Source organism: Pecten maximus, chromosome 11, assembly GCF_902652985.1.
Source record: "Pecten maximus chromosome 11, xPecMax1.1, whole genome shotgun sequence".
Lineage (NCBI taxonomy): Eukaryota > Metazoa > Mollusca > Bivalvia > Pectinida > Pectinidae > Pecten > Pecten maximus.
Window position 1 is genome coordinate 29766597 of NC_047025.1, and position 13538 is coordinate 29780134.

At 38.1% G+C, this 13538-nt stretch overlaps 2 protein-coding genes across 7 annotated transcripts in view; one reads left to right on the forward strand and one right to left on the reverse strand.

Moving 5' to 3' along the window:
- Positions 1–5529, forward strand: part of LOC117337627 (puratrophin-1-like) — a 131444-nt gene extending 125915 nt beyond the window's left edge. For 2 of the 6 annotated variants that reach the window (XM_033898703.1, XM_033898702.1), the window contains 2 exons: positions 45–196; positions 707–5529. In XM_033898703.1, the coding sequence (XP_033754594.1) occupies positions 45–196; positions 707–712 (158 nt within the window). In that variant the 3' untranslated portion in view covers positions 713–5529. The remainder of the gene's footprint in view (positions 1–44; positions 197–706) is intronic. The other 4 variants (XR_004534877.1, XR_004534878.1, XR_004534879.1 and 1 more) reach the window with 4 other exon arrangements.
- Positions 5530–6373: 844 nt separating this feature from the next.
- Positions 6374–12034, reverse strand: LOC117337629 (enteropeptidase-like). Its single transcript, XM_033898705.1, has 5 exons — positions 11884–12034; positions 11136–11345; positions 10607–10768; positions 7707–7856; positions 6374–7418 (listed from the first exon to the last, which is right to left on the reverse strand). Exons 1-5 carry the CDS (start codon positions 11972–11974, stop codon positions 7255–7257), a joined length of 777 nt encoding a protein of 258 aa, XP_033754596.1. The 5' UTR covers positions 11975–12034; the 3' UTR covers positions 6374–7254.
- Between the last annotated feature and the right edge of the window lie 1504 nt (positions 12035–13538).

Here is a 13538-nt window from a genome sequence, read left to right on the forward strand (position 1 = left end):
GAGTTTTTTGTATCAAATTTGATGTGTTTTATCATTGATTGTAGAAAGTGGAATAGGAACAGACTTGTCCGGGTCAGAAAATGACCGTCAGGGTAGTTTGGACATCTCAAGACGAGGGTCCAACAGTAGACATTACCATCCACAATCCAAACTGATTCTGTCCAACGCCAATAGCAACGAACCTGTCAGTACAGATGTAAGTTTCTACAGTTCAGTTGTTTCCCCCTTTCTCAATTAGCTATCCTCCCTATCAGTCCCCTATTGGTGAACCTTGAGAGACTATAAGTTTACTCTCCATCCATTTTATAAGTATGCTCGTAACACCAAAGTTTGTCAGCGTTCTAGCAGCTTCATGATCCTTAAGGGATTTTTTTTTTCAAATTTCACAAAATGATAAAGGACCACATAATATCTCTGGCAAGTTTTATTTTCAGGGTTTTTGTGTCAAGGTCACTGTTATTATTTTCAGCAGGGGCCAGTAGGGGACATGTATTTCTTTAGCAATACCCAGTATGCTTGTTAAAATATATGATAACTGTTGGTGTTCCTTTATTATTTAAAGGAGAATGTTTACTTTGATGCAGTATTAGTAAATTAACATTTTTAATTATCTTAAAGGGTAAAGTTACGTTTGATTGGTGAATGAATTATCTGTTAATCTGAGTCTCCTACACACATAAGTTATTGGTAAATTCCAATGTTACAGGTATGACACAAGGTACAGGACTAATTACATACTACCTGGTAGTCTTTCAACATGAGCTGGATCAAAGTCAGCCCTTCACCACAGAGAGGACACCCCTCACCAGTCTGGACTGAGGTCAGGGTTCATCGACATTGGGGATCAATTGGACCTGACTACATATCAACTGGAGTCAGATTTCAGGACATGAAAAGAACCCTGTGAACAGTGCTTTGAGGCCAAAAGGCCATTGCTCAACAATCCTACAACTGGATCATAACTTCCATGTTGCAATCATCTGAGGACAATACACATTTTCAGGCCACATTGCCAAAGCACATATACAGATCAGAGGGCAATATAAATCATAAAATGTGTCTGTCTCGGGCCAATACACATGTAGTGGTCTAAGGCCAATATGTACTAGTAGGCATGGAAGGGGAGACAAATCCCATGCTGAGAGATTCAACTAACAAATAGATCTGATGGTATATTTATTGACTGTTGTTGTTGATCAGTGTATGAGTCACACAGGTGGAATGAGTTGAGGTGTGGGACCAATTGTTTTTAACCAAACACAACAGAAAAATACTCCATTGTTAATTCAGTAGATAATTGTGATTTCTTTACTTATTTTTTCGATGTTGTCAATATGTAGTGACTATGAACAGTTACTGGATTATCTCCCTTCTTAAGAAGAATCTCGCTGTGCGGTGTTAGACCTACTGCTTTATAGAGCAGCGTCTGTGAACAAAAAAATATTGTTTTAAAAGTATGTAGGCATTGGCACCAAAGAATCAAGAAAGAAAAAAAGAAAGAAAAAGGGGGAATAAAAAAGCCCCAAAACCCAGTTATTATGATAATTAGATAAGTCATTTCTAACTTAATTAATTACAATTGCATGCTTTATTCTGAAGTATAAAATTGAAAATTAAAATTAAATTTTAAGCAGATTTTTTTTAGAATTAAAAAAAAAATGTACCAGAGTGAGATAATCCAGTAGCAATTCTAAACACTGTTCCATGTTGGTGTTCATGAATCATACAGATCTGTATGTGACTTTCGATAAGTTAAGATTCACAAAAATAGCTACTGATTTATTGTGTTAGAATTTAACACAACAACATTTGGAGTGATATGACCACCTACCTTCCTATTCCTTCAGGATAGAACATGCAGAAGGAATGGTCAATAGGTAGAACCAGTCATACTTGTTAATACAGAATTGTCTATAGGTAGAGCGGTCATACTTGGTAATACAGAATTGTCTGTAGGTAGAGTCGGTCATACTTGGTAATACAGAATTGTCTGTAGGTAGAACCGGTCATACTTGGTAATACAGAATTGTCAATAGGTAGAACCGGTCATACTTGGTAATACAGAATTGTCTGTAGGTAGAACCAGTCATACTTGGTAATATAGAATTGTCAATAGGTAGAACCGGTCATACTTGGTAATATAGAATTGTCTGTAGGTAGAGTCGGTCAAACTTGGTAATACAGAATTGTCTATATGTAGAGCGGTCATACTTGGTAATATAGAATTGTCTATAGGTAAAACGGTCATACTTGGTAATACAGAATTATCTATAGATAGAACCAGTCGTACTTGGTAATACAGAATTGTCTGTAGGTAGAACCAGTCATACTTGGTAATATAGAATTGTCTATAGGTAGAAATGGTCATACTTGGTTATACAGAATTGTCTATAGGTAGAAATGGTCATATTTGGTTATACAGAATTGTCTGTAGGTAGAGCGGTCATACTTGGTAATACAGAATTATCTATAGGTAGAGTCGGTCATACTTGGTAATACAGAATTATCTATAGGTAGAACCGGTCATACTTGGTAATACAGAATTGTCTATAGGTAGAGTCGGTCATACTTGGTAATACAGAATTGTCTATAGGTAGAGTGGTCATACTTGGTAATACAGAATTATCTATAGGTAGAACCGGTCATACTTGGTAATACAGAATTATCTATAGGTAGAGCGGTCATACTTGGTTTATAATTATCTATAGGTAGAGTCGGTCATACTTGGTAATACAGAATTGTCTGTAGGTAGAGTCAGTCATACTTGGTAATACAGAATTGTCTATAGGTAGAACCGGTCATACTTGGTAATACAGAATTGTCTATAGGTAGAACGGTCATACTTGGTAATACAGAATTATCTATAGGTAGAACCGGTCATACTTGGTAATACAGAATTGTCTATAGGTAGAACGGTCATACTTGGTAATACAGAATTGTCTATAGGTAGAACGGTCATACTTGGTAACACAATCAAGAGTATTATGTATTTTCAAATTGTTACTGATGGAACAACAACAAATTCAAAACAGTGTAGTCCTGATGTATTTGTACATTAATTTATTTTTGTGTTGTATGTTTAATATTTATTTTCTAGATAACTTCACACCCTGTATGGCAATAGATATTAATTATCAGTCGTTCATGGTGTGGTTCTGATCATTCCTCATTATACAACTACATACATGACCAGATATACCAAAGATTTCTGTTACAGTTCACAATGTTTATATATCAAACCCCTAAACCACAAGGCCACAAAGTAGACTAGGTAAAAAGTGTTCACTGCCATGTAAGCTCATCTCCCGTCTGTCTGTTTGTCTGTTTGCTGGGTTTATTATTCCGTGAACAGATACGGTCATTCTGAGGAGGGGTTTCGTACAAATCTGTTATCAAGTACAAACTTATAAACTGTTATTGTATTCCGCCTAAATCCTGTAGTAAACACCCCATTTACAGCTACTTTTGAAAGTGGGGACAGCTTCATTTAATATCGAATTAATTAAAAAAAAAGTAGATAAAAACTGGAGACTAGTATATTGATCTATTATAGTAGACATTTGTTAACCTATCATCAGAATCAGGAAGTCTGAATTTCATTGGTCAATAACTTAGTATTAAGTACGACACAGCACAGGATAATTAAACAATATACTTTGGACTTCAGTATGTTACACTTTATGACGCGGCCAGGTTGACTGGTGGTATCAGAGGAGTATAGAATTTACAATTTAAAAATATTTGTACAAAGTGATAAATTATTATAGTTCACTTTCCTTGTCTCGGTGTGTACACATAAAAATATGTGTCAAAATAATTGTGAAGTATTGTTGATTTTCTTTCTGTTTTGTCACACACTACATGTAAGATAACTATTATCGTATTAGCTGTTTTTACAGTGTACGTTTCTGTCTTCCTTATCACAAATCATGTCAAATCAGGAGAGGTACCCAGCTTCCATCTTAGTGCCAACACCATTGTTTTTATGTTGATATTACAGAAATATTGTGTTTATCAAATCAAAGTTTATATGTAAGTTTATCTTTGGCGATATCTTCTTGTTACACATTCATGGTAAAATTTTATGTCTGAGTGTAAAAATTTGACTCTGGCTTCTGTCTGCTGCTGTTGATTGGCTGGTTAATTGAATTCTATATACGGATAACTTTATTCATGAGAACCCTTTGTGGTGCGGAGTCTGGAGCCTTAATTCTGTAGCCTCAAGATAATTCAGTGACCTGGTTTAAGAGTGATTGAAGACTGTTGATGATATGTATAGTTTTTGTGTAGTAATTGGATTCTACAGACTACAATAGTTATTGACAGTTATATACAGTAACTAAACAACCACTTGATATTACAGAGATATGCAAATAGCTACTGATGTTTAGTTTGAATTAAAATTGATATTTAAGAGAAATGATCATTTTCCAAACAATTTTCCCTTCTCAGGAATGTTTGTGGTGAAGTTTTAAGCTGAAAATTTATGAAGCTGCTCAAAGCACTTAGTATATTCAGGATATTGCTTAAAGGACTAGAATTGATGATGGATGTCAGGATTACGTAAGCTGACTAGAATTTATTTACTAATGTACATTTAACTGCATGCCTGTGTACAAGGGCCATTTCTGTGGGGAGACCAATGTTTGCTGTAAACATACAGGATTGTCCGTTCCTTCCCCAGCCGATGTTTGCTGTAAACATACAGGATTATCCGTTCCTTCCCCTGCCGATGTTTGCTGTAAACATACGGGATTGTCTGTTCCTTCATTATTTGTTGAAAATGTGCAATAATACTGGTCACTAGATCTGTACTCATCAACTTCTCTCGTTACCATGGTCACACTGTCCTCATCTCACTATCAGTCTGTCAGTATCACCATGGTAATCAATGTGTTACTGATGTGATCACCATGGTTACACCTATAGTTGCCATGGTAACATTATCACATCTCAGTGTGTCATTAATGTGTTACACCATGATCACCATGGTAACAGTGTGTCTGTTGTCATGGTATGTATTATTACTGTTGGTGTAGTACTGTTTGTCTCCATGGTAAATTGTGTGTGTTGCTATGGCAATACTTACATGATATGTTGTACCTATTGTGGTTGGTGATTGATCTTTTATTCATAATGAATTATATATCTGTAAGGTCTCTATCTAATCCTGGAGACTGATTATACACAGACCTCTGTATGTGGTAGGGTGCCGATGTTACAGTGATCACGTGGTTGATTTAGGGAGTCAATCTCCAGGACGCTTCCACATATTTGTGTTATCATGGAAACCATACTAATTTGAATAGTTTGGTGCTTTTTTGGTTTCCAGGGAACTTCAGCATTAGGAAACAAAACATGAATGTTCATTGATGAGGCCCTGTCCAACAACATTTGTGTAATATGTGATATTTTGATAAAATTTGTACATAAAAGTCACTTTCTCTTAGTGCTAGCTCCTTGTTGAAGCATACATTGATATAAGAAAAATGTAAATTAATTTTCTGTAATAAAGAAGTTGAAAGTATTTATTTTGTTGTAGTCATTATTTTGTACAATTGTGTTAGTATTATACGCTGTGTACTGTCAGATTTACTTGAATATTATTGGAAATGATCCATGAAATGAATATGGTCGTGGTATGAAATAAGGTACATGTAAAATATGCGCCATCCAGAGAATGTTTTGTTCAGTTTTGCACTCAGACTTGTGGTATCCATCACTCAGACTTGTGGTATCCGTCTCTCAGACTTGTGGTATCCGTCACTCAGACTTGTGGTATCCGTCACTCAGACTTGTGGTATCCGTCACACGCGTGTGAGGGATTCATTCCATCAAGCAAATCGTTTACTACTATTGAAAATGTCAGTAAATCTTTTCAGCTGACGTGAAACATTACACCATCCCGACCTGTGATGCCAGTTGATTGATCAGTTTTATCAACTGATATACCTAATATGATTTAAAGGCACTTTACACTTAAAATACGCCATACATGTTTTTTCGCGCCATAGCAAAATGTAAATATTGTTTTCACGAAATAAAAGGCTTGTTCACTTAGGAAATGCATTATACAAGACCACATGAAGTTTTATGTCAATAAAAATGTATTTAGGAAACTGACAGAATTACATATGTAGTTGCAGTTTTAAGTCGATTTCAGGTCAAGGGAAACAACTCTTACATTTACAATATTTTAAGTTTTTGTTTTTCTCTCTAAAGCAAAGTGTGTTTATTTGACATATGAATAATAAGAACACAAAGCCAGTCATGCATACAAATGCAGTATGCGACAAAATTCACAAATTCATAAATAGACGATTTATACATGATGTTGAGGAGTATTTTGAATGAAAATGTATTAAACGATTGGTTTCTTAGCAATTTTTTAATGAAATTGCATTTCTATATTCCATGTTACATACACAATAAAATAGGAATCATAAACAAAAGAGCATAGATACAAATGATTTAACAAACATCATTTCTTAAAATAATCTTTAAACTCATCATTTTAATGATAGATCTCTGGCTACAAAGTCTCAAAACAATCAAACCTATGGTATTTAAGGATAGACCTCTGGCTACAAAGTCTCAATACTATCAAACCTATGGTATTTAAGGATAAACCTCTGGATACAAAGTCTTCATGCATTGGTAGAGTTCGCAGAGACAAAACACAAATAATCAACATTTCAGTGGAAAATTAAGAAAACAAGCATGCTGGGTATTCCTAAACAATACATATCCCCTACCGGCCCCCGCTAGAAAAAGTAACAGTGACCTTGACCTTGCCCCCGAACCCCTGAAACTCGAACTTAATCTGTAGCTACTCATATACTGAGGTTACTTTCCAACGTTAACCAATATTTTTTGAAGCAAGGCTGAGAAAAAAAAAGTAGAAAAATGAGTGGACGGACTGACAGACAGACGGCCAGACGGACGGGGAGGACACCTATAGGCCGCCCCCAACTGATAACGAAGTGAAACATTTGATCCAGACCAGTGATGGTGTTGATATCTATGAAAAACATGGTGGCCACTATATATGATAAATGTTTTCCGGACGGTAGAGAAAGGTATTCAGACTATTGGGAATCCTATGATTTTTTCTTGGGGGACGAGACCACTCCATTCAGACCTTCTGGGGGATCGGATACAGTATTACGGACCCTAACTGCTATTCCGTAATCATCTTTGATCATATCAGCGATTTATAATTGATAAGAAGAAAGGTTGGCATATAATCTCTGTCTAAATCTTTTTGTAAGGCACATAGACAGTTTTAACTGATGCAGGACAACAGCAGCAGTAGAGAACCAAACAACACACTCCGATGAGAAGGAGGGTAACCGAGACAAAGATGGCTACATGTACCTTCGCTCCGACGCTCATGTCGATCCAACCAGCTTCCAAACCTGAATACATAAATGTAAACAATACAACGAGTACATAAACGACACTGTATGTTAATGGATTTTATGTATTATAACAGCTAAATGTTTAAAACAAAACAGTCGATTCAAAAATATGGAATAAAGAACACTTGTTCATGACGGGAATTCGTTCTTCTGGCGACGTGGACATGATATTGTCACTTAATGTGAGTTATTCTAACCAATGTGAGTTATTATAACAAATGTGAGTTATTCTAACATCAGGGAAAATGATATCCTGATATTAATTATTACAGGGGGATAAGATACCTGGACATCCAGCGAGTTCAGCAGACTCGTCCGATTTGTCGCGGCAGTTTGGCACACCGTCACATACCAAACTTCGGTCCAGGCAAAATGTCTCCATGCACTTGAAGTCATTGTTTGGACAGGAATCAGAATCAGACTTATTTTCAACGACTGGAAGAAATGAAGCTAATGAACAGGACAATACGTTGACAAGAGTGTGACAATACGTTGTCAAGTGTGTGACAATATGCCGTGATATGTGTGACAATACGTCGTCAAGTGTGTTACAATACGTCGTCAAGTGTGTGACAATACGTCGTGATGTTTGTTACAATACGTCGTCAAGTGTGTGACAAAACGTCAAGTTTGTGACAATACGTCGTCAAGTTTGTGTGACAATGCGTCGCCAAGTGTGTGTGACAATACGTCGTCAAGTTTGTGACATTACGTCGTCAAGTTTGTGTGACAATACATCGTTAAGTGTGTGTGACAATACGTCATCAAGTGTGTGACAATATGTCGTCAAGTGTGTGACAATACGTCGTCAAGTGTGTGACAATACATTGTCACGTGTGTGACAATACGTCGTCAAGTGTGTGACAATACGTCGTCAAATGTGTGACAATACGTCGTCAAGTGGAAGACAATACGTCATCAAGTGTGTGACAATACGTCGTCAAGTGTGTGACAATACATCGTAAAGTGTGTGACAATACGGTGTCAAGTGTGTGACAATACATACGGTGTCAAGTGTGTGACAATACGGTGTCAAGTAAGTGACAATACGTCGTCAAGTGTGTGACAATACGGTGTCAAGTGTGTGACAATACGTCTTGAGATGTGTGATAATACGTCGTTAGATGTGTGACAATACGTCGTCAAGTGTGAGACAATACGTCGTCAAGTGTGTGACAATACGTCGTCAAGTGTGTGACAATACGGTGTCAAGTGTGTGACAATACGTCGTCAGGTGTGTGACAATACGTTGTCAAGAGTGTGACAATACGTCGTCAAGTGTGTGACAATACGTCGTCAAGTGTGTGACAATACGTCGTCAAGTGTGTGACAATACGTCGTCAAGTGTGAGACAATACGTTGTCAAGTGTGAAACAATAGTTCGTGATGTGAGTGACAATACGTCGTCTAGTTTGTAACAATACGTCGTCAAGTGTGTGACAATACATCGTAAAGTGTGAGACAATATGTCATGATGTGTGTGACAATACGTTCGGTGTCAAGTGTGTGACAATACGTCGTGAGATGTGAGACAATACGTCATGATGTGTGTAACAATACGTCGTCACGTGTGTGACAATACGTCGTCAAGTTTGTGACAACACGTCGTCAAGTGTGTGACAATACGTGAAGTGTGTAACAACACGTCGTCAAGTGTGTGACAATACGTCGTCAAGTGTGTGAGACAATACTTCGTGATGTGAGTGACAATACGTCGTCAAGTTTGTGTGACAATACGTCGTCAAGTGTGTGAAAATACGTCGTCAAGTTTGTGACAACACGTCGTCAAGTGTGTGACAATACGTCGTCAAGTGTGTTTGACAATGCGTCAAGTTTGTGTGACAATACGTCGTCAAATGTGTTACAATACGTCGTCCAGAATGTGAAAATACGAGGTCAAGTCTGTGACAATACGTCGTCAAGTTTGTGTGGCAATACGTCGTCAAGTGTGTGTGATAATGCGTCCTCAAGTATGTGACAATATGGTGTCAAGTGTGTGACAATACGTCGTCAAGTATGTGACAATACGTCGTCAAGTGTGTGTGACAATGCGTCGTCAAGTGTGTGTGACAACGCGTCGTCAAGTGGTCGACAATACGTCGTCAAGTGTGTGACAATACGTCGTCAAGTTTGTGACAATACGTCGTCAAGTGTGAGACAATACGTCGTCAAGTGTGAGACAGTACGTCGTCAAGTGTGTGACAATACGTCGTGATGTGTGTGACAATACGTCGTCAAGTGTGAGACAATACGTCATGATGTGTGTGACAATACGTCGTCAAGTGTGTGTGACAATGCGTCAAGTTTGTGTGACAATACGTCGTCAAATGTGTTACAATACGTCGTCAAGTTTGTGTGGCAATACGTCGTCAAGTGTGTGTGATAATGCGTCCTCAAATATGTGACAATATGGTGTCAAGTGTGTGACAATACGTCGTCAAGTATGTGACAATACGTCGTCAAGTGTGTGTGACAATGCGTCGTCAAGTGTGTGTGACAACGCGTCGTCAAGTGTTCGACAATACGTCGTCAAGTGTGTGACAATACGTCGTCAAGTTTGTGACAATATGTCGTCAAGTGTGAGACAATACGTCGTCAAGTGTGATACAGTACGTCGTCAAGTGTGTGACAATACGTCGTGATGTGTGAGACAATACGTCATGATGTGTGTGACAATACGTCGTCAAGTGTGTGACAATACGTACGGTGTCAAGTGTGTGACATACGTCAAGTGTGTGACAATACGTCGTGATGTGTGTGGCAATACGTCGTGAGATGTGTGACAATACGTCGTGAGATGTGTGACAATACGTCGTCAAATGTGTGACAATACGTCGTCAAGTGTGACAATACGTCGTCAAGTGTGTGACATTACGTCGTCAAGTGTGAGACAATACGTCGTCAAGTGTGTGACAATACGTCAAGTGTGTGACAATACGTCGTCAAGTGTGTGACAATACGTCGTGAGATGTGTGACAATACGTCGTCAAGTGTGTTTATCTGATTACTAGAATCATACATTTCAATGCGTTGGGTTCTTAAACTTAACCGTTTTACATTAAAATGCGCCGACCATTGACAACTGATTATCGCGTGGTCTATATTTTCCAATTGTTTGAAAAATGATAACCAATGCATTCCTAGCACTAGCCCCTCTAACTCTTACGATTATTACCGAACTGTACCTCCAAGTGACGTAGCATCGATGATGAACCCCTCGCTCGATGTCACATATTGACTTTTGAATCTGATGGTCAGTGTATCAGAACTGGACAAGTACTGTTTTGGTAGTATCTGACCACAAAGACCTTGTGTAGGTGTCAGTTCCGACGATTTGATGCTAGCACCTGAAATCAGAAGCAGAAGTACTGTTACGCGAAACAGCCACTTCCGGAATACAATCTATAGCTACTCAAAGTAAAATGGCGACTAGTACTGTTTGTCGTCCAGGCATTGCTTATAAACCTATTTATATGTATATCATTCCTACACTCTCGGACTTCAGTGTATAAAAACACCATCTTATACTCAGGTTAGTGTACACATCTCTCTTTAAAGTTATACCTGATTTAGCCATATATGGCCAGTTTTTTAATTGAAGAATGTACATGTACGATGGGAGCTTATCTGTGGTGAAGTGCCCTTTATTTTTGTCAGCAAACATATCTCTAGATTTGTGGTTCCGGTTTGTAGAACTTTCAATACGTTACTCACCATCATAGATCCTAAGCACATCGTCACATATAATTAATTTCGAGCGACCAATATCAAACTTCTGGAACGAGATCGACACCACGTGATGAGCTGGTGCCTCTAGTGTGACGTCACAGTGCCATCCTTGTTTGTAAAACAAGTCTCGTGTCAACGCAAGTCTCTGAAACAAGGGCAGTTTGATCTTGTTGCTGCAGTGATCCTCTAAGTACTCTGTAACACACCAGTATATTACAATATATAATGGTAACTACAGTCAGGAATGTGGCATTGAAAATATAGTAGAATGGAACATGTGGCCAAGAAGAAAGTATGCTCGAAATATCGAAGACAGCCATTGCTATATCATACATGTACATGTATCTTGTATGGAATATTTGCTTTTTGTTTGTTTTTGTTTTGTTTTTATTGTTGTTGTTTTCCCGGTGGGTTTTGTAAAGGATTTGACGGGCTCTATGCAATATATAGGTGTAACCTACTGCGTTCATACTGATATGAATAATATTTAATGGTTTTGATGTTATCTCGGGCGCCATTAATACAGGCTGGTAATGCATGTCTGTTGAATATCCTTTCTGTTCTTCAATTATAAAAGTATGAATACTACGATTCTTTTTTTTATTTTGGCGCACACAAAGCTACAGATCTATTTACAGTCTGACTTCCGGTGTATTTTCAAGTTTTGCTTAATACGTTCGTTCGAATAAATCACTTGAGTTATACATTTTGTTCCGTACTAATATATGAATACCTGACTTCCGATCTCTACCCCATCTGTGTCCACTGACCAGTCCGAAAATACAGATAATCCAGACGAGCTGGGCGAGGGATTTATCCACCATATCTTGACCACTATGAGTGGAGTACACACCTTAGGACCGATAAACTTCTACACTGTCTCGACTACAGATAAGGCCGTCTATAACTTATATTATGGCGTGAGTATGCGTACTTTATTTTTGATAACTGCGTCTTTTGAGAGCAGGATAATGTTAAGTCACGTGAGGGTTGGGTAAATAATTCACAGTATGTCAGTGACGAGACTGGGGAACTAGAAATATTAACTTCCAACCTTGTACAGAACTGATTCAAATCACGGACCACCGTGTGTCTCCATAACAGATTCACACTATACTAGGTGTATGATTAAGGGCAGTGGTATTGCATCTAGTAAAGGTATTAGTTAAAACTACATATTATATTATCTAGCCAAAATAACATCTCTTAGAAATCTTTGGACAAAATCATGTTCTGTCTTTAAGACATGCATGGGAAATTAATAGGTTAACTGCTTTTTTTGTTTAGATGTACTTTAAATGTATATATATTACTTGTATAGCCCCACCCAAATACATCTATTAGCGGTATAGCCTTGCCCCAATACAAGCAATATGAGCAGTCTATAGTTCCAGCAAAAAACACCAATTAGCTGTGTAGCCCCGCCCTCAACACACCAATTAGCTGTGTAGCCCCGCCCTCAACACACCAATTAGCTGTGTAGCCCCGCCCTCAACACACCAAATAGCTGTGTTGCCCCGTCCTCAACACACCAATTCGCTGTCTAGTTCCGCCCTCAATACACAAATAGGCTGTTTTGTCCCATCCAAATAACCAATAAACTGTCTAGTCCCAGCCAAATACACCAATTAGCTGTCTAGTCCCAGATAAATACACCAATAAGCTGTCTAGTCCCACATAAATACACCAATTAGCTGTCTAGTCCCACATAAATACACCAATTAGTTGTCTAGTCACACATAAATACACCAATTAGCTGTCTAGTCCAACACAAATACACCAGTTAGCTGTCTGGTCCCACCTTAATACACCAATTAGCTGTATAATCCCGCCCGAATACATCTATTGGCGGCTTAGTCCCGTCCCAATTCATCTATTAGCTGGCTAAACCCGCCTAAATACACGATGTCCAGAAAGTATAGGACGGAAGTGGCTTGTCCTTGATATTGACAAGATAAGTTTGCGTCTGTGATTAGTTGTCTACTTCCAGGAACTTCGTTCTTTTGCGATGCGAGTTTGAATACTTGGTGAATCGTAAGAGCGAAAGGCTATGAGAAGATCGTGACCAGTATTTAAAAGTTTTGAATTGTAATAACGTTCCCTTACTATCGTAATCACGTAATAGCATTAATACACGGAAAGAGCTGTGTGAACACATCACACGTCACTAACGGTGTCTATGACCGGAAGTACGCAGTACTATGGACATCGTCAGAGACTGCAATGTCGAAGACCGAGTATTGTTTCCTTACAGTCATAAGACAATGGATTAGTGAGACAGGGCCAGAGGAAAAATGAATTTGATTAAACATACACAGAGAAATGCTTAAATCTAGGCGGACAACTGATCGGTAGTTGAATGTCCGATCGGTTAACATGCCTTTTTAC